The sequence below is a fragment of the Ammodytes marinus genome (assembly GCF_949987685.1).
Source record: "Ammodytes marinus genome assembly, chromosome: 23".
In the NCBI taxonomy this organism is placed as follows: Eukaryota; Metazoa; Chordata; class Actinopteri; order Uranoscopiformes; family Ammodytidae; genus Ammodytes; species Ammodytes marinus.
In genome coordinates, this window is record NC_137227.1 from 13,171,710 (window position 1) to 13,199,338 (window position 27,629).

Genomic DNA, 27,629 nt, shown 5'->3' on the forward strand with positions numbered 1-27,629 from the left:
CTCAATTACAGTTAGACAGTGGCAATGTAGGCCACATGAGAGGCAGCAAAGAAAAGTGGGAGATGAAGATGCAGAGAGGAGGAGAGGAGGGATAAAAACAATAGATCGTCACAATCATCCTGGAGGACAGAGAGAGGGATAGAGAGAGAGAATGAAGTAAAGGGGAAGTTGAAGGGGTAGATCAGGACGTCAGAAGATGAAGAGGAGCTTTGGAGAAGACAGACTTGTCTGAAGACAAATAAAAAAGGTTTCCAAAATGAGCTGCTTATACTGAAGTTTAAAGAATACAATGCTCAGAGAACAATGGCTTCCACTGCGACATATTTGCATTCATAGACAAACTACTTGCTTTGGTGCACAATGCTCATTAGTAGTTTATACACTGTATATGTCCTATCTCCATATAAGGGCTGAACAATATATCAAATTTATCATTATCGCAAATGATGATATCGTGGTATGCGTATCAGTCAAGAACTGCTTGAACTGCAATAAATGATAGCCAAAGCATTCACGCCCTGAATGTCAATATATTTGGCCAATCAGATGATGCCCTACTGCTCTAATGCCTCGTCACTATATAGACGATTGTGGCTGAGATGGTAAAGTGCATGGATGTGAATGCTGGGATGTACATGAAGACCAGCAAGTGTGTTAACAGACAACAATGCAAATGTTGTGAAGGCCATCGAACTCAACAACTGGATCAGACTTAACTGATCTACTTCGTTAAACCTGGCCTAGGGGTAAAATGGGATTATAGGGGTAATATGCATAGGCTACTTGCTGTCTGGGATATGCCTATGTTGACAGTGAACTCAAAACAGAAATACATTACCCCTGTATATTTAACTAATTGTTAAATTATCGCAAGTGATATCTTCTACGCAATATTCAACAATGTTATTGTATGTCGCATGTTTTCCAGATAGGGTGCAGCCGTCCTCATACAAGATTATTGTGGAGATTACTGAGTTTGAATGGGTCATTGGCTGCTTCAGCTCACATCATTGGTCAAAGTTGTCAAATACGCTCAATTATTCACTGTAAGTTTGCTTCTCAGTCATAAGAAAGATCCCCGACTGATGTGCAAGCCAGTGCACTGACAGAGACCATTTTGGTATTATAATATACCTGTTCGTTTGAGAACCTTTGAGAAACGAAAGGCTAGCTGTGACTCCTTTCATACTAATGCAGGGCTGCTGGAGGACATAGGGGACTTTTACAATGGTATAAAAAAATAGCCAGGGGGCCTTTTGTGATGCTTTGTTTTTCATTAGCATGCAGCGTATCACTTGTCTGCCAGTCCAACTGAGTGGCCACACTCTCAGCGGAAACGTGCAGCTGCTGTCACTAATACCAATTAAAAGTTATGACTTTGTCTAAGAAAATGAGGTCAGATTCATGTTGTGATTAAACTGGCTATACTCCATGCTGCCTTGGCAACTAGGGTTCACAAATTCTTAAATCTTCCTCAAGAGAAATGTGTGCATTCAATAGACAAGATCGACATACAGACGACCCTTTAATATTGATGGATGTTTTTATTTTATTTAAACCTCCTATGAGGAACTTTTGAATGTTAATGAAACAGTAAATGTGTTCCTCTTCCAGGGAAAAACATTCTTAGAAAATAATGACATGCTCATTATAAAAATAATTCTGAAATAGTAACTCTCTTCCTCCCTTCAGCCAGTTGCCTCACAATACTCCTGCACACAACTGATGGGGCACAAACACACACTCACGCAAAGTGAAAATATTTCCAAATGAACCAGCAATTTTGGGCAACAACAAAAAAAAGTTAGCCTTCACTTATGTACAAGGGAGTTGAACTGACACTTATTTAAGCATACTGTACTCTTATTTGACACAAAAGATTGTTAACCACCATGGAGAGAGAGAAAAAGAGATAGAGAGACAGACATACAGACAGTAAAGGAGATGGGTAGAAACAAAATATGAGGAGTGATGCAAACAATGGAGGAAATATCATTCAAGTATGAAAAAAGGAGGTAATGACAAATAGGGCAGTGAAAGACAGCGTGAGGTATGTTATTGTGATCAGAGGAAATAGGGACCTGGTGTCTATACAAAGGAGATAGAAAAGGTAGGTATCTGATGTAGAAATAAACAGGTTATGCAGGGTCTAGTACAATGGAGGAATGGGGGACTAAAAAGCAGCAAATAAGGGGAAAATTTCCATTGAGAGCAGTGGAAGAGGGGAGAAGGTAAGAAGGGGAGACAATAAGAGAAGCACAAATAAGTGACAAGGGGAGGGGGGATAAAGGATGACAATGACAGAGCAAAAACATAGAGACACCAGAGAGGCGAGGAGCAGAAGAGAAAAACAACTAAAGAGATAAGAATCGTAGGAGAGAGAGAGAGGGGCAAAAATAGACAGGAGACAACAATGTGAAAATAGGTAAAAGAAAATATGGAAAGAAACATGAAGCTGCAAAAACAAATTAACCAACAGAGCAGAGGGGAAGAGAGACCAGACAAAAGGTACACCAGGGAATGATGAGAAAGTATGGAGAGAGAGAAAGAGTGAATAATAACTAGACAGAAAACTAGCACAGAGGAAGATATGAAATAGAAGGGGAAATGGGAGAGAGAGACAGCGACAGAACAGATAGAAGAAAATACAAGAAAATGATGAATAAGAGTTAGGAGGAAGGGAGGAGAGAGACGATCGGCTGGGAAAACAACATCAACGCAGAATATGAGACTGGGAGGAGGCTTGTTGACAGCGGGGACGTTCTATTATATAGACACACAAGCACACCAGTATGCATGCATTTATATATATATAAGCAGGGCTGTACAGTGCGACAGTTTTGATCGCATTTGCTACTGAAATTGATCACGTGCGATGATGAATACAACTCCAATCGCACTCGTGCTAGTGTTGCCACCCGTCCCGTTTTTCCCAGAATTGTTCTCTTTTTTTCACCAGCTGTGACCCGTTTTTTGGGGAAAATGCCAAAACCTCATTTGATTTCCTTCCTTCGTTCAGTAGTTAAGGCCGTCTCACACGGGCCGAGGAGTTTGTTGCGCCCGCTATTGCATCGGAGAGGCGGGCGGGCAGGGGCGGTCTTAACGATCTCGGGGCCCGTTTCAAGACCCTGTGTGGGGCCCCACACTTTTTTTTTTTTTTTTTTTTTTTTTTTTTAATAAATAATGCTTGTGCATGCTGCCCGCGAAAATAAAAAAGATTGTGGAAACCAGTTGGTTCATAGACGGATTATGAGATAATGGGCCCAGACTCTTTGTACCGTTTTAAAGTTAAATGCATCAGAGCAGAGGAACATTTTAATCAAATCTTGAGCTGCAGAAGGAACATTATTTTTCTTAAACAGGCACTCTTTACTCTGCAACTGTGAAAACAGTACAGTAGATTGGTCTGCAGACTCATGTTATATGATGGAGGGGCCCATTGCAACATATACAGGGTGGAAAGCTACTTTTCATGAACAGTATAGAATTTACACATAGCAAGCTTATTCCTGTTTGTGTGTGGGGGGCTTAGCTGTCCCTCATGAAGCCCCTTAGACAGAGCTAATAATGCTTTTGTTTTGCACTTGCTTTTCTATTTGTCACCTAGTTGGGGCCATGATGATTTATTTCCTTATATTTAGGCTATTCCCTGTTGGACCCTGTTATTGACATGAGTGACTGAGCTCTTTGACAATGCAACATTTAAAGTTACTATCAGTATTTCTGGCTTAGGCCCCCCCCCCCGAGCCCTTGGGCCCCTGGGCATGGTTGCATGCAATATTATTCTCAAAGTGCACCAGATTGATGAATTTTACTTTAAAAGGTTGCATTTTTTTCTTCCGGGGCCCCCCTACAAGGTCCAGGGTCCCCACCCACCTCAGTCTCCCTATTTAGCCTATACTGTAAAAAGCACTGTAGGTGTGTATGGTTATTATAGGTCATTACACTGGTCAGTCTGAACTGGTAGCCTAATAATGGCCGAGCCCTCCGCCCCAAACATTCAAGTGTCCCTTTTTTTCCTAAATCCAAGGTGGCAACCCTAACTAGTGCGACAGCCTGCCAAATTGCAATTGGCAGGTTAGATTATTTTGTCTAAATTGCAATCAGTGCACCCCTATTAATTTTTCTACAATTATTACTGCACACACTAGGAAATAATATTAATTGAGAATCTCAAATGAGACCAAGATGACATGCTCAAAGGTAATTAGAGCGAAATGCAAGGGTTAAGGTTATGCAAGTTTTCGATCATACTTTGTGTGCTACCAAATTTATTTTTGTGCTACTGATTTTTTTTGCTTGCTAGCACCAGTGCTACCACTTTAAAAAATAAGCGTACAGCCCTGATATAAGGCTAGCCAACATTCCTAAACACAGACACAAAGACAGAAGGAAATTGATAGTGACAGTTGGGAGTGAGGAGGACAGATGGAAATGGCTCCACAGAAAAGAGTGAGAGGGATAATAAGCGGGGGCGATATGGTGGGGCAGAGGGAAATACAGTATAGAGGAGAAAATGACACCCATCACTGTACATGGAGTTCTACTGAGATAAAAAAAATATGGGCAGATATGTAGCTGGTGTTCCTGGGGAGATGTATAGGAAAACAACATGCCAATGCTTTGTTTGTAGCCAAGAACAGGGATGGTGCTGCCATTTTGTGAACTTATTGCCACAGAGAAAATGATAACGTACACAGCTTAAGAGCGGAATTAATCTGGAAAATCACTTATTGTAGCATCTTAAAAAGAAATGGCTCAAGTAAACAAATGGTTGTGTGAAAATCATATTTCTCTATTGTTATTCCTCCATGAGGTGTATTCATTTACTATTCCTGCACCATTTGTCCTAAAGGAAAGATTCAACTAAAAATGTAAACCGGAAATAATAATGTTCTAATCATTGTCAGAAGTTATATGTAAGTGTAAGTGACTGAGTAACATCAATGATCCCAAAAATATATTGCATTGATTGCCTGTAATAGATGGGATTTCCTTTTAAGATACGTGAAAACCAGAAGCAGTTAGATTGATAATTGAGAGTGTGACAGAGCATTTCAGAGTGTGTGCCCATGCATGTTTCACCAATGTTCAATACACTTTGGTCTTTGAATGACAATAGATTTTCCTGTTCAGCAAGGAACAGGGTGGAAAACCTAATCACATTGTATTGACTCACATGTGCAAAGCAATTAAGAAAGAAAAGACAATGCAATAAGGGGCCGGAACCTCAAACACCAAGCTTTTTCTAAACACTTTCAATTGTTTAATATTTGTGAGTGTTAATGACTGTTATTTTTATTAATGATTTTTGTTCAGGTAGTATAATATTATAAGGTATGTTTTGTGTGTGTTTTTGGGCTATTTTGATAAATGAATTTAAAAATTATGGTAAGAAATACAAGAGCATACATGATGGAAAGGCATCAGAGAGGGAGAGATGGAGGAAAGAAAGTGAGACCGTAAGTGGTCAATATCACCTAATGCCTGAGCAGAGAATTGAAGGGAGAGTGCACTAATGGAGGATAGAGAGAAATGTCACTCAATAAAATACTGGGCTAATTTGAGACTGTAATTACCATGCCAATGAGTGGCAGAGCTGGAGAAGGGAGGGGGGAACCTTATATTGCACTCGGATATGGATGAGATTTGACCAGAGATGATGTGTTAAAAGCACCATGGTGGTTACACACACATTTAATGAAAAGGGCACAGTGATGGGTTCCCTCACTCTCTCTATCTCTCTCTCTGCCACATATCAGCACAATGTACAGTCCCTCTACAGATGCACACACACTCTGCAGGAGTAGGTCAGCTCATGTTGGAGGCTCGCCACGCTTCTCAAGGTCAAAGGGCGGTTTCTTAGGAAATTACACCCTGTATGGCTGTGTTCCATGTCTGTACCTGCGGTGCTGATGGTTTGCCCTCCTGCAGGTGTGTGTTTCTGGTGTTCTAACACCTGGTCAGGGGTCTGGGATGTTTCTAGAGTTAACAAGGCAGCATGTGAACAGGGTGTGTCCCTTGTACTCTATTTATCCTCTCTGTGTACAGTATATGCTTTATTGTTCTTTCACACCTGCAGTCATGTCACATTGTACATCCGAGGGAGAGAATAATGTTGAAGTTAGAGCCCCTGATTCTTATTCCTTTTCGTAACTCAGAAATTCAAACCTATGCACACAAACAACCTGAGCAATATTACTACTAATCAAATAAGTGACTATGTTTATGACAATGAAGAAAATTGGAGATAATTGCGACAAATAATTGCCGCACTGTCAAAACGGGCACATTGACGTGGGGTGCAGGATGTTTATGGTGTGCAAATGATGGTGGTAACAAGGATGTGTGAAGCAACACAAACACTTCCTCTAAATTGTTCTTTGGAGAAAAGGGCGCACACACACACACACACACACACACACACACACACACACACACAGTAAAACAGTGTTATGAATACCATGAGAGATTCATGCAAATGTGTTCCAATAAAAGAAACAAACAAAAGAAATATGTATTTAGGATGGGGTGGTGGAAATAGGGGACATATGTGAGTAACGCTGATTTACAATTCAAGAAGAGATTGATTTATGGAATGGCAGTCAAATCCTTTCCTGGTATTCAAATTCAGACATGATAATGATAAGGAAAGAAAGAAGGAAGAACGAGGATGAAGACATGAGGTTGTGCAGCTCCCTCCAGGCAACTACTGCTAGAGTAAGGCTTTCCATTCCTCTGGAGCTACATAGGTTGCTTTGGATGTTTTTTTAAAGACCACTGTATAGCACATGGCAGTGGGAAAGAAGGGAAAAGCAAAGTGGGTGAGAGGAAAAGAAAGAAGTTAATGAGGTGCGGGGTAACAAAAAGAGGTGGGTTATATAAGAACAGGGAGGAGAGAGGAACAACAGGATTTGGCTTCATTACTTGCCGTCTCCTTGTGGAGAGACAGAAGGTGGAATGGGAGGAGGGACTGAGGGGAGGAGGAGGAAAGGTGATATGCTGGGAACAGTAACAGAGGCTGGGGGATGAAAGGAGGGGACATCTTTGGATGGATGAGCGGATGGATAAAAAGAAACATTGGGAACAAAGATGATAATTAAGTAAGTAGGGATAAGTGGCAAGGATGAGGAGAGGGATGGAAAGATGGGATAAAAGAGAAAGAGAAGGATGCAGTGGTCAGCCATAACAGAGGAATTTACAACGGATAGCAGGAGATACCCGAGTATGATAGCTGCTCCCTTGCTGATGCTATCACACAAATATCAAACACAGACCCACAGTGCCTCTACTCCTTTACCACTGGACTGAATGAAAACAGATCAGATCAGATAGTATATATCTGATATTATAGGTTACTGTACAGGAGTTACAGGATGTTAGGCTTAAGTTAAGTGTCCTCATCATCCACTTATCCCACTATAAGGGTAAAGGTTTTTCCACTTCCCTTTTCACCAAGCTAAACTGATCACAGAGTTTATGTGCGAAAAGGTTGGTGGATACACTGAATGTGACGAGTGCCTGCTGAAGAACAATAGATGAAAATCCTAAATGTCAAGGTGCTGCTTTAATACTCTCCTCCTCTCCTTCCCTCCCTGCCTGCCTGCCTGCCTGCCTGCCTGATCCCTAAGCACGCAGTCAATCCCTCCCTGTCATGCTGTCGACAGGGCTGCCGCTCTACTCATGCAATGGCATCCATCACTCCTCATCTCCCCCTCCATTACTTCACACCTCAGATTTATTTTACCTCTATGTACCTCTTCTCTCCTTCTTGCCTCAACAATGAATTTTGTTTGCCTTGCTGTATGTTTCCTCAAATGTTCAAACATCTTTTCATTGCTGTTCTGGCTAAATCTACATGCTGCCTAAAAGGCTCTCGATTCAAGAATAAAATAAAATAAATGTTAAGGACAATTCAGATAATATTTCCGGGACTTGATAATGCTTTTTCATTATGAAAAGTGACTTAAAAAATACCTGTCACTTATTAGTTGAAATATACTAATAATTCTTACACCAGGGTATAAGTTCTCTACGCCTGTATTGTATTTATATAATCATATCAGACTCAGCATATAAACAAATAAAGACCTTTGCTGTGTTGGTCAAATTTGAATGCCAATTTTGATACAATTCAACAGTTCCATAATTCACTGACACAGATTAGGAACAAGAGGACCAGTGGACGTAGATGATGATGGTGACGACAGGACGTCGGTAAACAACGCAATACACTCGCCTTAACTAGCAAAGCTACAATTGTGCTTTATGGAAGTAGCATTTCTACTTCAGTGTATCCCTCTTCATGCTGACACACAGTAGCTCTTTTAGAGTTGAATACACTGATCAAGTGCATAAAGCATTCTCAAAATTGTGATTACAACAGGATATTTAGTTCAAAATGTGATGCTATTACCACGTCCTTTACACTTTGCTGAGGACATTTGTTCCTCTAAGATCTAGACCTCCTATTGTGAGGCATCTACATTGGCTCTGGAAAAGGTACAAAAATAAATCAGATGCCTTCCATGAGAGTAAATTATCCAAGTTTCCAAGTGCCCCCAAAAGCACATAATGCATGACAACCTCGTCACCCCTCCAGCTCTCAACCTTTCACTGCATCACTCAGTTGGTGACCTTGTCACAACCCTTAGGTCATGATTTATTTATCAGGCCCTAAGATGTGGCATTACTCCATCCATGCTTTTCTGTGTTAATTGTGTTTTGTTCATTCATTTTGCATGGTAATTATGGTTGGGGAAGGGAAAGGGTTCTGCTATGTGATAATTTCCTAGCTCAACTGCACAGCTAAATGGGAGAGGAAGACATTGTAAAAGACGGAGCAGGGGCGAGATGGGGAACAGATAGAGGGATGAGAGACAGGAGAGTGAGATGAGGATAGCTAGGCACACATTAGTTAAAGGAGGGGTAGGAATAAGGTAGAAAATATGCACATTATTTGAAGATGATTGGTAAGTGAGGCAAGGAGAGGAGGCATGACGTCCTTTAAGTTGGAAGGTCACAAGCTATTTTATGGCTACTCTTTTCAAAGTAGTTGCTGAGAAAATCCCTATATAGTGCAAGCAGCCATTTTCAGAGTGAGAAGTAATTCACACTGAAAGTAATAAAACCCCATAATGGAGATGTAACTAACCATTGTGTTGTTGGCCTGCATCCCCTCAACCAGGTGTTCATCTGAAATATATGCTGCTCAAAAAGCTCAAGTCTCAGATAAAGCTTCAACTGAGTTTGGTGATTTATCCAGGTGAATGCTTTTTTATCTATTTTCTATTTTTTTTAAACATAGCGTGATTATTGAGCCACATACATTGTTTATAAACTACATAAAGAGCTATCCTTTGGTGATAAAAATGTAATTAATGGACTCAAGTTCAATTGAAATCAATCATAAACCTTTTCATTTCTCCCCCCTCACTCAGAACCAAGAGATGATTTGTTTGAGTGTTAAACCACCAGTGAGAGTTGAATTCAATCTAATCCAAGGAGTCAGAAATCACTGTGTTAAGTCACCAGGCAGCAATGGCAGAATTCCATTGACTGCGCCCATGACAAGGGATAAGAGGGGGGTAATGGTAAGAGAGCGGTGGGTCTATATTTATTGTTTCCCAAGGGCATTATATTTGACATGCAGAAAACAATATATCATATTTCAGTTTCCTTTGTCTGCTTATGTGCACTGCTCAGCGTTATCATCACAATATACAGTATATAATCTTTTGGCTTTGTAGCACTGTTGAAGAATGAATTTGACTTGTATTCCCATCAAGCAGAATCCACCTACGATAAGCAAAGTCTAGGATATAGACCAAACATAACATCCATTGCCCCCTGGCCCTTTTAAGCATCATGCACTGGTCAAAATCACCATTGCCTCTTAACATAATGTCAAACACACTGTTTGATTTGTTTTTATCCTGATAGATGACTGTTTTAATCTTATAAAACCTTTTTTCATCTGCCATTTGTATTGATTCAAAGTGGCTTTCATTACCATTTAATTATATGTGATGCGCTTTGTGACACCGTTAAGGCCTATAAAAGCAAATAGAGAATCAGCTAAAAGAAACACAAAGGAAAAGGGGAGGACAGAGGATGAGGGGGAGGGGTTGTACAGTCCAGGGTGAAGGGCAAGAAGGACCTGACAGCATAAAGCATCCAGGGATCAGACCTCATCAGTGATGGAGAGATTTGTAGAGACACATTTAAAAATGGCACATGGTGTATAGCTATATAGGATATGTGCCTGTGGACTGATACACAGACCAGTCATATTATGACCAGTGTGTCTTCTCATATGTGACTGTCAAAGGAAATCACAGACCCCCCTGTCAAATGTAGGATATTGACATCCGACAAAATGTACAAATCACACATGTGAACTGTGATGAGGAAGGATTTTGATGCCAGGTTGCCTAGCAAGTCAAGTGGGAACGACATATGAACGGCACTCAAACTGCCTACATGAACAATGATTAGAAAGATTGAATGAAGCCTGGGGCTTTATTTATTGCATAATGTCAAACGTTGAAATTAAACCTTTTTGTAAAGTACTTGTGCAATTTTTTATATTTTTCCTTTTGTTATTGTGAGTGTGTTACAGAAATTGATTTACAATCACAAGTAGATTGGGCTACACGTCTGGCATGGCAAAGCAATATAATCTAACTGTATAAAGTATCATGCCTTGATGAGTACGTTGTATTTCTACCCCCTATCAATCAAATTACTATAACTTTTAAGTATACAACCACTTTCATAAAATCGCTCAACTTGCAGAACTTGTGAGTGATGTGTAATGGAAGATGAAATGCCCTACTGGAACCTTATAAAGCGATTTGAGTGCGTAGAAAGCGCTATATAAATACAATCTATTTTTATTATCATTAACATGTGGTTTCTCTATCCACAGTATGGCAAAAGACTTAAAATCATTTTATCAGAATCAGAAAAGGCTTTATTTATCCCAAGAAGGGCAATTTAGTAGATTAACCCTTTAGTAGTAAGATTAACCCTACCTCAATCCTTCCAGTGTCCGGTTGAAAGCCTCTGGATGGGTCTTCAGTTGTCACTCTGCATTGGATTGCACAGCCGTTGACCCTGATCTTGTCTTGTTTGAGGTTCAGTTCTGGCAAGCTGCGGCCCTCACACACATGCAGCTGCGCATGCACCAGGTCCACACTGTTAAACAGAGAGAGGCAAAAAAAAAAACACTTTCCATGAAAACAATCATAATGAAAGGAAACTAAGATCTGAGAAGACTTTTTCAAGTCATGTAAACAAAGAGATAAGAAGAAGAAAGGTGAGATGCATAAAGGTATTTTGTCTACATAGTTTTTCGTGCACAAAGGGTGGGAACAGATAATTGTTAAAGTTGGAAGTAAATCAGTCTCATCGGATTTTGAAATAATAATGCCATTGAATTTATGGCACTGAATATGTATGCATTGAAATAATGTATCTTAATGTTTTGCCGGGAGCCTGGAGCGAACTGCAAGATATTTATTGCGCGTTTTATAGTGCTATTACGGTAGGTTCTCGGCTCACTTGATCGCAGTGAGAGCGAGCAGTCGGCTACCGTATTTTCCCTAGTTAAAGACAAAATAATTTTTCTGGATTGTCCAAACAAATTAATTCTAATTACAATGTTAAAACAATTAATCACCCAGCCCTAACGTCTGCTATCTCTTTTCTCTTCCTCTATGGTTCTTCCACACATATCCCGCTCGCTCTTCTTGCTTGACCGCACACTCCCAATCTAGACTCTAGGATCGATTGCTCTTCCTTGGGTCCGGGGTTGTTAACACATAATGTTTTAAACATTGAAAAATGTATTCTGAATTTGTGAACATTGAAAAATAAAATTGAAAATATTAAGTTTAATTCAGAGGCAAAACATGCAGATACGTTAGTTCAATGCATACATTTTCAGTGCTAGAAATTCAAAGGCTTTTTAATTTAAAAATCCGATGAGATAGTTTTAATCCCATAGTTAAATGGCTGTGTCCTTGCACCAAATCTGCTGCGATGTTATCACACTCTCCACACACTCCAGTAGGAACTCTCTGCCTTGTATGGTGAATGAGAGACAGAAGGCATACACATTAGGTAACAAGCTTGGAAATTGGACACCATCTTGGCTTCCGTCTCTTTATTGTCTCAATTAGCTGGTATCCACATTCTGGCAAAACAGAAGGACATTCATACGCCTTGTGTGAAATGTGTTTGTGGAAAAAACAGATCCACTCTTGATAAGGTGGACATTTTTGTTAGACTATCGTGAAAATGTTGGTATTTTTAAAATTAGACAGCGCCGCTTGTGTACTTAAACTTAAAAAGGGACTAGATAAAACAAGTCCTTTCATTGGTGATGCCCACAAACGCTAATAGGAATATTTAGCAGTTTTATTACAAATAGTAAAGAAAAAACAAGTTTTAGAATTTGAAAACTCCAACCTATGAGGAGACATTATTGTGTGTTCTAATGGTGGCCCTTTCACAAAGAAGGAGGTCCTTAAATAATATGCAAATAAATACATTTCAGTTAACAATACAACTGAACATTTCCTGAGCTGAGAGTCAAACTATTGGCACCGATGCATTGGATTTAAATCTGCATCCTAACATAATTCTTCTACTTTTAAAACAAAACGGAACACTGATTGAATGAGGACCCTTGAGGGTTTATGAAATTCATTGTATACTAATTTCACACAAAATTAAAGAGCCTGTAGCAAAAATGTCCCTCAGTGCAGCCAGTTACAGAATAAAAGTCCCTTGCATCATTAGTAAGTTCCACAATGAGGCCAGACTACACAGAAAGGATGTCGCCCTCATCCTATATGCCTTCAGGAAAAGCACACTCAAAATAAATAATTATAATCACATTCTTGTTAAGTTTTTGGTAACTTTGGCAAAACTCATCACACAAATACACAGTATATAGATAGAATTTATTTTAATATATGTGATGTTTGTATATTTGAATGACCAAAACTAATCTTGAATTAAATTGTTCTACCAGCTTATTTTCAAATCTAAAAAATCCTACAACCTTCCATGCCTAATATTCATGTCTACTTTCCAACTTGGCATATCTGACTCCCAGTAGGGCCACTGTTTGTGTTTTTCACTGAATCTGTTGAAATTATCTCAGTGCCATAACATATTAGCCAAGTATGTGTTTTTGCAAATGTTCATCCCGTCTATGCAACAACTTTTTCTTAAGGCTGAAATGCTTGTAGTAATCCTACATTTGCTCTATGGAAATTACCAACCTTCAAAGAGATGTATTTGACAACAGAACAAACAGACAACTTGCCTACAGCCAAGCTAGGGATGGCCATTTATAATTTTTTCTTTAACCGGTTAACCACCAGAATTAACGGTTATCAACCGGTTAACCGTTAAGATTTAATGTAGCCTATTTATAGTGAAATACATGAAGCATTATAGCAGGGCTCCTGACCTTTTTTTGTTCCAAGAACCGGCATATTTATTTAAAAACGATTCAGGGACCAGTAGCCAATTTAAATGCCTACATTTTGACATTCACACGGCACCTTGTCTGTTGTGAGAAGAGGTCTAGTATGCGAATGTAGGAGCAGAAAGTGCAATAAGTGACTGAAAAGGGACATTTACACACACACAGGCTTAGGGGATGGGTAGCCTACCGAAACCCAGTGCTAAGTAGTGCTGAGCACGGGGGAACATTTTGAAAGACCGTAATATTGATAAGCTCAGATGTTATCAGTAGGCTACTGCATAACGATACTTAACGCTTTGGTTTATGACGGATTTTCGCTATTGATCCTGCCACACAAGCATGGTAGACCTCTCTGTGTCTGTGCAGGGGCTCTCACTGTCTGTCTGTCACTCTCACACACTGACCGAGACGGTGATAAATGCAGGACAGCATCCACCTCAAGAAGGCTAATGCTAATAAGCCTGAAAAAGGCCCAGTGGCTAAAGGTCGCAATTACTACAGCTAAAAGGGTGATATTGAGGCACTGGGCAGGGGGTAACAACCCTTCTTTCTCTGAATGGTTCACGGCCTTATCCGAAACTGCCTCTTACGAGCGACTAATATACAAAATAAATGGGAAAATTGACATATATACAGAAGTCTGGGAACCATTTCTATCACAGGTCAGGGAAATTTGAGTAACGAGAAACCTGATGTACAATATATTTTAAAATAACCTACAGCGCACCATGTTCGACTGGCGGGGCGGGCGGGATGGGGAGGGAATTAGGGGGGGGAGAAAATAGTTTTCTTCTAGGTAAAGTGTTTACCATGTATGTTATACGTATGTTGTCAGCGTATTTGGGTCTGAATGTATGAATACTAGGGGTGTGAACGTTTACAAAAATGCCTAACCGTGTACACGACAATTTTTTTTTCGTGTACACGGTTAACCGTGACGTCATTGTCCTCGTGCCCCCGCCGTCTTGTAGGCGCGCGCGCACACGCACACACACACACACACGCGTTCGTTCGCCTGTAAACACAATTGACATGAACTACGCTCGTTTACACACCTCTTATAATAGGTCCATGGTACACACACACACACACACACACGTTCGCCGTCATAATCGCGCTTCATTCATTTCCTGATTATCGCTTTCTACATGTCCACGTTAAATGCATGTTGAACAGGTGTTATAAAGTTCGGGCTACTTACGAGCGTAGTTCACGTCAACCGGGTAACTTTAATCTTTAGGTTATCTTTCATCACTCTTCGCAGGTAAAACCATTAGATCTGCTAGGCCTTGTTTAAGAAAATTGTCCTTCAATCTTTGTCAACTATTTACTTTATTTACTTTAAATACACCTTAAATAAGTGATTGTCTAATGGATTTGTCTTGCATTACAATTTATGAGATATATATCAAAGGCACAATTCACCCCATGGTATTCTCTCCAACCGCACAACTTACACCACACCGGGGGCAAGTTGTGCATCAAGACAACTTTTTTTCCGAAAGCTATATTTCTTCAACAGTTTATTCCAGATCCAAAGTTTTAGAGACTTTACTGTCAAGGCCTTACTTTAAAGTCACTTTGAGTGAAAAGTTGCACAACTTAGGCCACTCTCCCCTATAAATAAATCATAAAACACAAATAAGATAAATCATACTACACAAACAACACTTCTGCATTAAAGCAACACCTCTAAAGACACCATGCATATCTGTTTTTTTGGTTCCCAGCAACACTCTAAACTCTGTTGAACTTAACAGGTTTCCTCCAAACAGCTTCAAACATTATAATAACTCTTTCATCATTCTCCCAGATCAATGCCATGCATATTGTTTACCCTCTGATGAAAATGTTTCATCTGAGCTTAAGCAAGTCTGAAAAGTCTTACATTCTCCAAACTGACAGAACATTTTGTTGCAGCATATTGTGACATCAAGATAAATTGGGTCGAATTTAACATCCTTTTATCCACATGTCACGTTAGATATTGGGAAATCTTAGCAGCAAAGAAAATGGAACCTGCTTTCCTTTTAAGACACTAGTGCAATGCCCGTAGGAAGCAGGCAGTAGCTTAAATGTAACCCGTCTATGAAAGTGGGACACAGAAACAGATTTAGCCTAAACAGGCAATGTCACACAGTCATTGAAATGGCTGTTGCATCTCTCAACAATGTCACTTTTGGTCTTTCTTTAATATTTTTGCACCATATATAATCATCTATTCTTAATAGGCAAATCAGGTGAAAGTAGTTTTTATTGGTAATTGCAGCTTGAAGGCAGCAGCATTTATTTTAGCAAGGTGGGAAGTCACCGATGCCATTCATTTCTACAGCAAGTCTTCAAAAAAACATAACCAGTAAAAGTCTAAAGTCACTGTATTATTGGTGTAATTAATATGGTGATTAATATCTAATTCTTATTGCTGCTTGCTTCTCTTTTGTGATGAAATTTACAAATCTTGTGACACCCTTGGCTTGTCTTTTAGGTCAGTAATGGGTTACACCACCTAATTTGGGATTCACTTTTTTTTTTTAAAGAAGAAAAAAAAGAATAAGAAAATCACAAAATGGCCTACAGGAAAAATAAACTGAGGCATCTATTTGACAAGTTTAACTTCAGTTAACTTATTCAGCAGGGTTCAACATAACTTTTTTTTCCTACTGGCCCGCCGGGCCAGTGGATCCGAGTTTTACTGGCCCCTTGTATATTTTCACAGGCCCTGCACACACTTTTTTTTTCTTCATAATTTAGTGTCAATAATTATAATACCTGTATTAGAAAAATAAAGAAAGATAACCAGATCTAAAGGGAATATCTATACTGTATCAGTATAGATATTCCCTTTAGATTTGGTTATTTTTCTTATAGTTAATTATATGAAATGTTGATATTGCTCATACACATAATATAAAACCAGGCAAACATATTAAATTAGAAGCCTACAACTGAAAGTATGTTGAAAGAGTGGGCCAGTATTTTAAAGTCCAGTAGTTTGATGGTTGTTTGTATTCTTGAATTTGGGCAGTTTAATGAATAGTTCACCTGCAGAAGTCATGTTCAAACATAAAAAAAAAATAAGATATGAAGGTCTGATCATTCTTTGTGGTGTGGTAGGCTGTTTTTATTACTTTCTCTATACATTAGGGATGTGAATGTGTCGACCGAATGACCGGTTTTCCACTTGCACTCAAGTTGACTTTAAAAATAGAATAGAAATCCGAAAATCAGTGGGTTATGCCGTTTTTTTAAATGGGAGATTTCACCGTGTATGTGAGTTCACGTCTGGTCGTGAGCGCGCTGCAGGAGTGTCACTTCTCCATGAAGTGTCAGCTTCACATAAGAGTCCGGTGTGGGACCATTTTTTGAAACTATTGATAAAAAACAATGCAGTGCAAAATATGCAGCATAAGTTAAACGCTCGTCTAAGACTATGACGTTAAATCACCTTAGAAACACACAATGCCTTCGTCCGATCACAGCAGCGTTTCACCGTGTGATCTCGGCAGCGAGTGAGCCGCTGCGCAGATGAACTGTGGTTTGTGGCTAAAATAATAACCGGGGATATTCTCCCCGTTAGCGATTTCAATGGGAAAGACTTCCGCGATCTGATTGAATGTCTCGAGCCTGAAAACACAGTGCCAAACTGCGCGACTATAGGAACTGTACAGTGAGCGGAGTCCCTCCGTTCGTTTCTGTCTACAACCGACACAATCACCGGAGACGCATTCACAGCGTTTAAATAACGCCTCTCATTTGTATTACCATTGGAGCTTGGATGCAAATACTGTAACATTACGGCGGCATATTGGAAAAGCGCAGTTATCATTTTCTGCACACCTCTGCTGTGGGAAGAAAGGGGGCAAAGCAAGTCGACTCGCAGGCGGACGGTAGGCAGCTCTGCCAACGGAGCGAGAGTGCACCCGCTTGTTGCTCTGCCTGTCAAAACGCCCACGCATCGGTTGTCCACTGGCCTTTCATTAAAAAATATATTTTATATTAGGTTTATTATATTGAGTCTTAAATATACACTCCTTTCATTCCGACTCTCAACGCGCATTTCAATGAACCATGATGTAGTCTACAAAAAGATACTGAACTGTGATTGGCCAGTCACTGGCCCGGGCGGGACAGTGACTGGCCAATCAACTTGCCCTGCATATGATTTTACTGGCCCCGGGCCATCGGGCTATACGTTATGTCGAACCCTGTTCAGTATCATAATACGCTTGTCCAACCAACTACAACAAACATTTACCAACATGCATGTTTCCTCGCAAGAATTAAACTTGCTTAAATAAGTGAGTGGCACACTCAATGCAGATTGACGAAGGCAGCAGTATGCTTCCATGACATTCCATAAAAGGGCTTATTGTGCTTTCAAAGTAAGAATTTACATATCCCCTTAAGAAGGGATCATCATAGAATTACTGCAGGTCATCTCCAGAGTCAAAAGTGCAATGAAGGTTTCATTAAAATTTAATTATATTAAATGAATGATCTTGTCCACCCTGAGTTATGCAAGGGGTTATATTGCCAGGGTTGAGGAGATCAGAGCAGATGATGTATAATGTACTGACCTGTGACCGAGGGGTGAGCACTTGCACAAGTATACACTTATATTTATATATACAGTAGCATGCACGAATGCATTGGTGGAAATGGCCAGTTCTTCCTTAAGCACATTTGTGTATTCATACTCACAGGATACGTCTCTACATCACTGTACATTGGAAGTGCATTAGCCTGATATTCAAGAGAACCTTAGGACAGGCACACACGCAATCTGATAGTCCAGCACACGCAGACTTTCGCATTCAGTAGGAAGCCCAAAAATTCTGTCTCAATCTGTCAGCAAATGCACGCGAGCACGCGCGCACACACACACACACACACACACACACACACACACACAAACAGAGACCATGACGGCTGAGTACTAATTGCATATCATTTTCAGTCGTTTCACTCAGAGCTCATTAGCAAGGGAGAAGGGGTGGCTATGCGCCCAGAACTAAAACGGGGAGAGGGAGGGAAACAAAGAGAAAGAAGTATATTGAGAAGAGAAGGGCAGGTAGTTGTGGCCACAAGTAATGGAAAAATAGCCAACACTGTATGACTAACAGGTACCGAGGTAAAGAAAATATTCTCCTACAATCTCAAAATATAAAAGGATGAAAGAGATTGAGAGAAATAAATAAGGGACAAGATGACATCTCCAACTCAATGCAAGAGAGTCAAATAATGTAGTGAGAGGAAGCAGAGGGAGTGGGAGTATGGAAGAGGATAAAAGCTGGATGCTAAAACGAGAGCAAGAGCGAGTGGGAAAAGTGGGAGTGTGGAAGAGATTGGATTTGGTCTTGTTCAAAAGAAGAAGGCAGGGAAGCAGTGGGAAGAAGCAATGGCAGACGGCAGAGAGGCTGGAGAGGAGAGGGGATAGAATGGATGGAAAAATACAGAGATGTAGGAGTGGGGGACAAGTGGGAAAAGGAAGGGATGACAGTGTTGTATTAAAGAAGGAGAACGGGTTGCTAGGGAGTGAGGAAGAAGGGATGACTCAGGGCAAAGGGGGGAAGATATCAAATTAGGGAAGGAGATAATGAGGAAGGGGAGGAAGGAGGAGGTGCGATCGCAGAAAACATGTTCATCTTTAAGTAAAAAGTATGGGAAGCAAAATTAGAGTATGAGGGAGAAAGGAGAGCTTAAAAGAATATACTGACATTTTGGGACATATGCCTAAATGCTTTCTTGGGTGAAGATTGATATCACTCTTCCGTGTGTATGCTGGATATGTTGCTACAGTATGGAGAAAGTTGGCCTACCCATTTCCAGTCATCATGCTAAATCAAACTAACATGCTGCTGTCCGTCATTTTATAGAGATGAAGTGATATTAGAGTGGTATACATCTTATCTAACTTTCAGCAAGAGAGCGAATAAGCTTAAAATCACAAATTATTTAGCCAGGTTTTAACAGAACAGGCATAATGAGTCAAAGAGGGGAGTGAGGGGAAGGGAGGGATGGAAAAGTTGAAGAAAGGGGACGGAGGAGAGGAGGTAGGTGCATTGAGGAAGAAATTGAAAGCCGAGCAAACATGACACTGCAGGATAAGATGGAAAGTGAGCGCAAAAGAGAAAGAGGGTCACAAAGAACCAATAAATCCAAAGGATGATATAAATCCTATCTTTTTTATTTAACTTTCAACCTCTCTTATCAGCTATTTCTGTGCTTTTCTGCCTTTCACACCTCCATTATTTTTTCTCTCCTCCTTTCATCTTCCATTTTCTCCAGCTCCCCCTTCCCATCTCCCGAATGTGGCCTTGAATTGCAAAACATTTACTCCTTTTGAAGTTCACGCTTGAATTTATAACTTCATTAGAGTGGTGAGTGTTAGTCCACAATGTATTAGGCTGTGTGTGTTTTTCCCCAGCATTCAAGTTTGTTAATGTTCACACAAACCGTGTCCCTGGTAAATACATTTTTCAACATGGCTCCGGGGCAAGTGGTAAAGAGCAAAGCAGAAACATATTGCTCATTTCGGTAAAACGAATGCAGACTCTTGTCTTCCAAATGTGCACACACATACCACACACAAATATACATACATCTAAATAAACAAGTATGAATTTCATTAGACCGTTTTAGACAGCAAACAGAAAAGAAGGAGGGGAGGGCCTGGAGAGGGAAGGTGATAAATCGAGAGACTGAAGGCACAAATGTGTTGTCTGCATGAAAGAGGCTAGGAAATAGGAAATTTGAATCACTGTGGCACGAGGATGGCATTTTGACATCAATTTAGCTGGCAGCCAAAGAACATGGTGCCTGTTCAATACACAAATATACAAACAGAACATGGATGGAGAGTGGGAAAGGGGGAGGAAGGGAGGGGAACATTTTCAATCACAGTTTAATAAAGTGCAGTAAGGAAAAAACTCTGAATGGAGAGGAGAGAGGATGGAGGGAAAGGAGAGGAGACAGGAAAGATGAGACAAGAAAATGGTTAACAGAGTGAAAGATCCCCCCAATTAAGCTAGAAATGTGGGCAGAAATACAAAATGTCTTTAAAGGATAGCTTTGGGCAAAACAGAGAAATAAACAGAAGAGACAGTTGGACATCAGTGGAAGAGGACAAGGCAAGGAGGCCGTGTTAGGGGTGGAAAATATGAACCACACACACACACACACACACACTCTCTGGAGCCATATGATTAGATTTCCTCTCCCTTTCAGCTCACTTTCGCCCCCATTTTTTTCGTGCCTCACTATCAGCCTTTTAATTAATTCCTTCTTTCCCTGTTATGAAGCAGATGGAAGAGAGTGGAAAGGAATGCTAAATAACTCAGCCGTCCAGAAGGCAGAGAGGAACGAGATGAAAAGAAAGGCCAAAAGAAGACAGTGCACAGATAAGAGCGAGAGAGAAGGACACCGGAACAAATCACATAGAGAGAAAAGACTGAAACAAAAAAAGAAATCAGTACAAAAACATGGAATCTTTCTAAACATATTGATGTTAGTACGCAATGAAAACAGGGCCTAACCTAGGAGGTTGGATCCAACACGTAAACATCGGATTTGTTTGTGTGATACCAAGCTACACACTGCAGTCTTCTGCAAATATATACATTAATTAAATACTTTTTTTTTTCTTTTTTTTTAAATGGTGTCCCTTGGAATAAACATAAATGCACATTTTGAAATCAATAAGTCATTGTCACATTATCTGTGTACTTAGTTGTACCTCTACAGTCTTTCATACAGCTTTTTATATAATGTGCAAAATTACCTATTACTCTGTGTTACCAAACAGAAGATTTTTTTTCTTGGATTTCTTAAATAATCAGAGCATAACATCTAAATAATTGAGGTTAAGGGGAAGAGTAGTCCCAATTGGGTGGTTCTCAAACTTCTGTCATGATGCCCTCATTTAAATGTCAACAATACATATAATTCAGTCTATTCTTTCTACTGCATTAAACAAATGTATGATGTAGGGCACATGTGTCAAACTCAAGGCCCGCGGGCCACATCTAGCCCGCGACACGTTTTGATGTGGCCCGCGAATCAATTCGGCCGATTTGAATCAAATCTGAAAAAAAAAAAAAAAAAAAAATCAGATTTTTTATTTTTTATTTTTTTTCATTCTTCATGGAGCTTGTGCCATATCCGCACGTTGCATACGCTTACAACTGTTACGAAACTTACGTGGCTTACAGCTATGAATGTCTGCTGAAAGTTCCACAGCTCAGGATTTTAAGCCATGAATTGATTAACTTGTATCTAAGAAGAGCTGTCAGTTTTCTGAGGGCTGTAGGCCAACATATGTGGCTAAATAGCATGCTAATATTGATGATTGATTGTGTCAAGTGTCAAAGGATTAATGCCAAAATTATCTGGTTTCTAACTTTTGCTTTAAGTTACAATATAGCCAACTAGCTAACGTTAGCTAGCCGCTCATAGCCCTCCCCTTTTGTTTCCAATTGTGGCTTGGCATTTCATTACCAATGTAAAATGTCATAAATAGCTAACAATGGTGCTGCGTCATGATTCCTAAAAAAACAAAACATGTGATATGTTTTGAATGTGCAGAAAGTTTTGAAAAATCCAGGAGAATAAATATTGTGGCTCAATCCAGAATGCCAGAGAACCCTACTGCATTATAGTCCTTTATACTTGTTTCACCAGGAACCTGAATGTTGTCTTTTCCTTTACAGAAATTAAGACATTTCCACCATAAATTGATGCCGAAAAGGCACAGATCGGTGGATAAAAATCCACCAGAATGCCGGAAATTCAGTGTTTGACATTCAAAATTTTCGGGGGGAGCACCCCCATATCCCCCACCTATAATTTGTCCCCCGAAAATTTGGAAGCGAAAACTAGCCATTGTACGCAGTTTATATACTTACTTAGATATGTTCTTTTTATTTTTCGATTAAAAAGAAGGTGTGTCAGTCTGGCCCTTAGAGTGATTATCATATCGTAGAGTGGCCCTTTGTGAAAATGAGTTTGACATCCCTGATGTAGGGCAACAACCAGCTATTATTCTCATTCATAGTCAATTAACAATTAATCAACTAAAGCTTATTGATAAACGGTGGAGTGTGTAGGAGGCAAAACATTGTAGGATATGCCTGGCAAAATCTCTCTGAACCAAAGGCATTGTTTTCACACTTCCTCTTGACAACAGTCTTTCAAAGAGGCAACCAACAGACACCAAACACACAAATGTGTATATATACATGAATGAACAATGCAGCACATCCTCACAATTAAGAGCACATTAAGAGCACATTACTCCTGAAAAAAGGTATTTCCTGTTTGATAAATAAATCTGCTGATTAGCACTCCGTAGGAATTCATGAGTGAAATGACCTGCTGAGACGAGTCGAAATTAAAACGCTGCATTCAGCTACCTCTCTAGCTCATATGGTTGGCTACCCATGGATTAATCAATCATCAAAACTATGTTATGTTTGATCAATCTAAAAAATCAACGAATAGACTAATCATATTAACAAACTATATTCATTTCAACACAGTTGTAATGCTTGTTTCCACATCTATATGTTCATATTAAGCCTGTGTTGTCACCTTCGGCTGCCAGCCACATAATTAGATATCACTGTCCAGGGTGTGACCTTTAAAGTTGTATGTCCGTTGTGATTCACTCTACATTTACATTCAACTTGGGTCTAAACCTTTTCATTTTGCAGTGCAACCTGTTTGAATAAGGCTAGATTAATGTGTTAAAGTTATGTGAATTAAGCTTTCGGTGTCCATAGCCCTATATTTAGCCTACTGTGGGTTGGTGTATCTGCTTTAGAACGTGTTTTGAAATGAAAACCGATGTTTTCAAAAAGACATACACAGATGCATACAAATTAAATTACCTTAGCCTATGAGTCAAAGATCAGCACAGATAACATGATGAGAGTATAATACCAGCTGTGGCAGAATAAAATGGATTCAAGTATATGGACGGATATAGTGTGGTATGCAATAAGTACAACATGAAAGAGAAGAATAAGGGATGCAGTTCAGAGGAAAGATAAAATATTAACAGAAGAGTAAGTACAGAGTTAACAGAGACCAAGATTGAGGTAAAGAAATACTGAAACAGTATATAGGAAAAGAGATAACACCATGCAGCCTTGCTACAGATAATGATTTTGCTCTAACAAACTAAGCATTTCCCATAAAATTAAAGTAAAGGATAGGGGCAAATATTAGATGTGTAGAAAGAAGAGAAGCTGGGAAGATACTGAGCAGTGCAATGTAAGATAAAAAAAAAGAAAAGAAAAAGACCAGTGCAAATTATTACTCATAAATTTAGACAAGCAAATTTATGAATACATATGCCACCTGCCGTACACAAGCAGACGCTCATCAAATTGTTTATGCGCCCACACTCAACAGCCACAGCTACCCTCGCTGCTGGAAAATTTTCTTTACAGGTTTAAGATAAATGAACCATGCAACATAACTATGAGTGTGCAGCTGTGATGAGTCAGTGGGTCCTCCTTTCCATATACCAAAGCCCAGCAGGAAACCATCCAAATTAAAACCAATACTCCAAGCAGATTGTGGATACGTCTTTGATGTATGAATGTTTATGTGTACTTGTTTTAGCATGTGAATGGAACACAGGCAGGAATATAGACACACAAGACAATGTATGTGCAAGTCTTTTTAAATAAAATGATCCTCTCAACATGGTCCCCAGCATGATACACCGATAGCTTAGGTTTCTGCGTGCAAGAAGGCCCAGCGAAGCGGCAAAGCTTCCTTTACATTTAGCTGGGGGGGTTTCATCTGTCATTCACCCTTGTTTTATTCCACTCAGTTCTCTGACTAACAATCTGGCGAATCATTTGAATGCAAGAAGTAATGCAAGGTATCCATTCTGCTAGTGGGGAATGACAACATAACAATATTGACAAACATGACCTGGGATTGGTCACTTTCAAAAGAGAACACAACACCTTTTCACAGGCTTCAGTGGGTTGAATGTAAAGTATGTCATGCAAAGTGGATTGGGACTTAAGTCCCTTTACGTTAAAGGTTACCATTACAGCACAATCCTGTCAGAAAGCAAAATTACCTTAGCTCAGTTAGTAGGGCGTCCCCCCCATGGGCCTCGGCCAGCAGCGGACCCGGGTTCGATTCCAGCCCACGGTTGTTCTCTGCATGTCACTCCCCTCTCTGCCCCATTTCAACTCTGACTCTACACTATCAATAAAGCATAAAAATGCACCCCAAAAAAAAAAATCTCTATATTAGTGAGTCTTCAGCAAGATCCAAGCAGCGTCTTGAACTCCAGATTTGACAGTGGAAAATAATAAGAAAAAGCAGGAGACAGTTCTTCTGTTGTTATCTCGAGTGAATACTTATGTACCCCTCCCCCTCACACCCATTCTGCTGCTTTCCCAAAAGTCATGTCTGTCCCAGGGCCTTAACATAGGCCTTACCCATGATCAACCACCTTTCGATGCTCTATCCTCTAGATTTTTCGTCAAGTCTTTGATACCAATTGGCTCAGAAGCCCTGAGCCTGTGGAAAAGGCTTAGGAGGTAAAGGGGATTACTGGGCAGAACGTATGGAAATTACAGTTTAATTTATCATTTAGGTCATGGTAAATCATGCAAATTAGGATTTTTATTAGTTCTGGTCTGGGGTTTAAATGGTTTTGCTCTTGTAGGGTTGTGCAGCCCTGTTGGTACAGTACACTAATTCACAGGAAAGACTAAGGGGGAAGGTTTCTTGGTCAAACCAGCCTCTCCTATATTTAAAGTGCACCCGTATTGCGGGCTCCACAGTAAATGCACAGCAAGATCTTAAAGTGAGCCAACACAGAGTAAACTACTTTCTACTGTCATATTTTCTTATTTTCAACAGTTTAAGTGTCACTATATGGAAGTCTTACCTGAATGTGATATGAACTACTGTATAATTGTAGGTTACTAAAGTACACACCAACTGTAATGATAATCTCAAACTGTGTCGGACTTGCTGAAGTTAGCACAAGGATACTACAGTGTCAACATATGGTGTTCAACAACAAGTTGAAAGCCTCAAAGAGCTTCTAGCATGGCCCATATACTTGGTCTTTTTTAACATTATTAGGCTCCCTCATGCATGTCTCTTTCTTCATCCCCTCTCCTCAATGCATTTACATTACAATATCTTAGTATTTTGAAAGATGTAGGAAAAAAGGGGATCACATAAAATGTTTAATCAGTGAACATGTTTTCTAGCTCTAGCTTGCTGCCCTCTGCATCTCCTTATTGTTTCACTGCAAATGGTTACCAACAATAATCAGCATTCATAAATGATGGGTAATTATCTTTGTCTGCTTCTGCAGGATGCTGTTGCGTAGTCCAAATGTCATATTAAAAAGGCCTTAATGTTGGAAGAGTGAAGTCCGGATAAGTGAATGAAAAGCATTCCAAAACAACCAGGTGTGATTATAATCATGATAAGCATTCTTCCCATTATCATAAATAGCCGAAACACACAGCAACAACAATCTGAAGAGGGACACGCACACAAATTAGATTCTCCCCAGTTGTCAGGACAGATGCACGCTCAGAAACACACACACCTCATTCGTCTGCTTACTTCTCAATCACTCACTTTATGCTTCGCTGCACAATTATAATCACCTTAAAATTATTTTATGACGTGCTCACAAAACCAAACAGAAGTCCTCCGAGTACACGCACAAAAACAAATGCTTGGGTGTACACTGGAATACACAGAAACAAATTACACAAAAAGAATTCAGTTGTATGCTGCAGTGCCACACAAACATCAAAGCATATTGTAATATAAAAGGATTATTCAGGTACTCACTACTTCACACATACACACACACACACACTTTGAATTATTATAATCATTATCTAACTTATTACAGTGTCCAGTAGGGCTGTGTCAAAAAATCGATATATCGCGATACTTAGTTTCGCGATATCAGTATCGATTTTTATAACTAAAAATCTATTTTTTTATTGATAGTGCAGAGATACAAATATGAAATGGGGCAGAGAGGGAATGAAATGCAGAGAACAACCACGGGTCAGATTCAAACCCACGTCGGCTGTCAGGCCTGAGCCTCTAGGATACTGACTATTGAAGTTAGATCAGTTTTGTTTATAAGAATACTTAAGATTCACTGTGTCACAATAGCACACTGATGTGTTTTCATTTTCATTGTGTCCTGTACAGTTAGTACAAGAGTGAATTGGATTTGTTATTTTGATGTTATGGCAGCTGCAGCAGTGTTTGATCATTTGCCAAAACCAAAAAAAAAAGAAAAATAGTAAAGGAAGTTGTGAATTAAATAGTTTTGACTTCATTTGTCTGTGCAATTATCAATATATTGTGCCGTTATGTTTGACAAGGCAACTTGTTTATGGAACATCGCAATATATCGTGATATATCAAGATACGCAATATATCGTGATATATCTTGATATATCGTATCGTGACCAGTGTATCGTGATACATATCGTATCGCGAAGTCCTTGACGATACCCAGCCCTAGTGTCCAGACATGGCCTCTATAAAGCTTAGCAGTCATTTTCTTGCCAATGGTTATTTTAAGGACACACACGCACACACACACACACACACACACACACACACACACACACACACACACACACACACACACACACACACACACACACACAGCGCCTGGAGGAGAAGATGCAGACTGTTGATGTTATTCCTCAGTGTTGAGACGGAAAAGGACATAAGCACACAGAAAGGAGGAGGAAGAAGGGAACGGAAGGGAAGGAAGGGATAACAAACTCAATAAGCCATGAGCAAAATAAATAGTTAAAGGGTTCAAAGAACAGAAGAGGAGAGGGGTTAAGAGAGAATAAGCCAAAGAAGAAAGTGATAATAGGAAAGGATGCAGGGACAATAAAAAGAAGAGAATTTCTTCTTAGAATGAGGGAGAGGATATTGGTCAAGGAAGCAAGTAACTCACTTAGCATGTTAATAGTTAACAAGTTTATAATAATATTGAATTCACCGTGTACTTTATTTAAGAAAAATTAACATGTGTGAGAGGGTTGGCTAGACTGGAGAGGGAGAAGGGGTGTTGTTGCTGATGTGGCAG

The 27,629-nt window shown here is 39.7% G+C and overlaps 1 protein-coding gene across 1 annotated transcript in view; it reads right to left on the minus strand.

Moving 5' to 3' along the window:
* The window catches only part of pcxb (pyruvate carboxylase b), a 282,158-nt gene that overhangs the window by 172,734 nt on the left and 81,795 nt on the right, over nt 1-27,629 (minus strand). Inside the window, exon 11 of the mRNA XM_080052016.1 lies at nt 11,037-11,199. Coding sequence (XP_079908142.1) covers nt 11,037-11,199 — 163 coding nt within the window. The remainder of the gene's footprint in view (nt 1-11,036; nt 11,200-27,629) is intronic.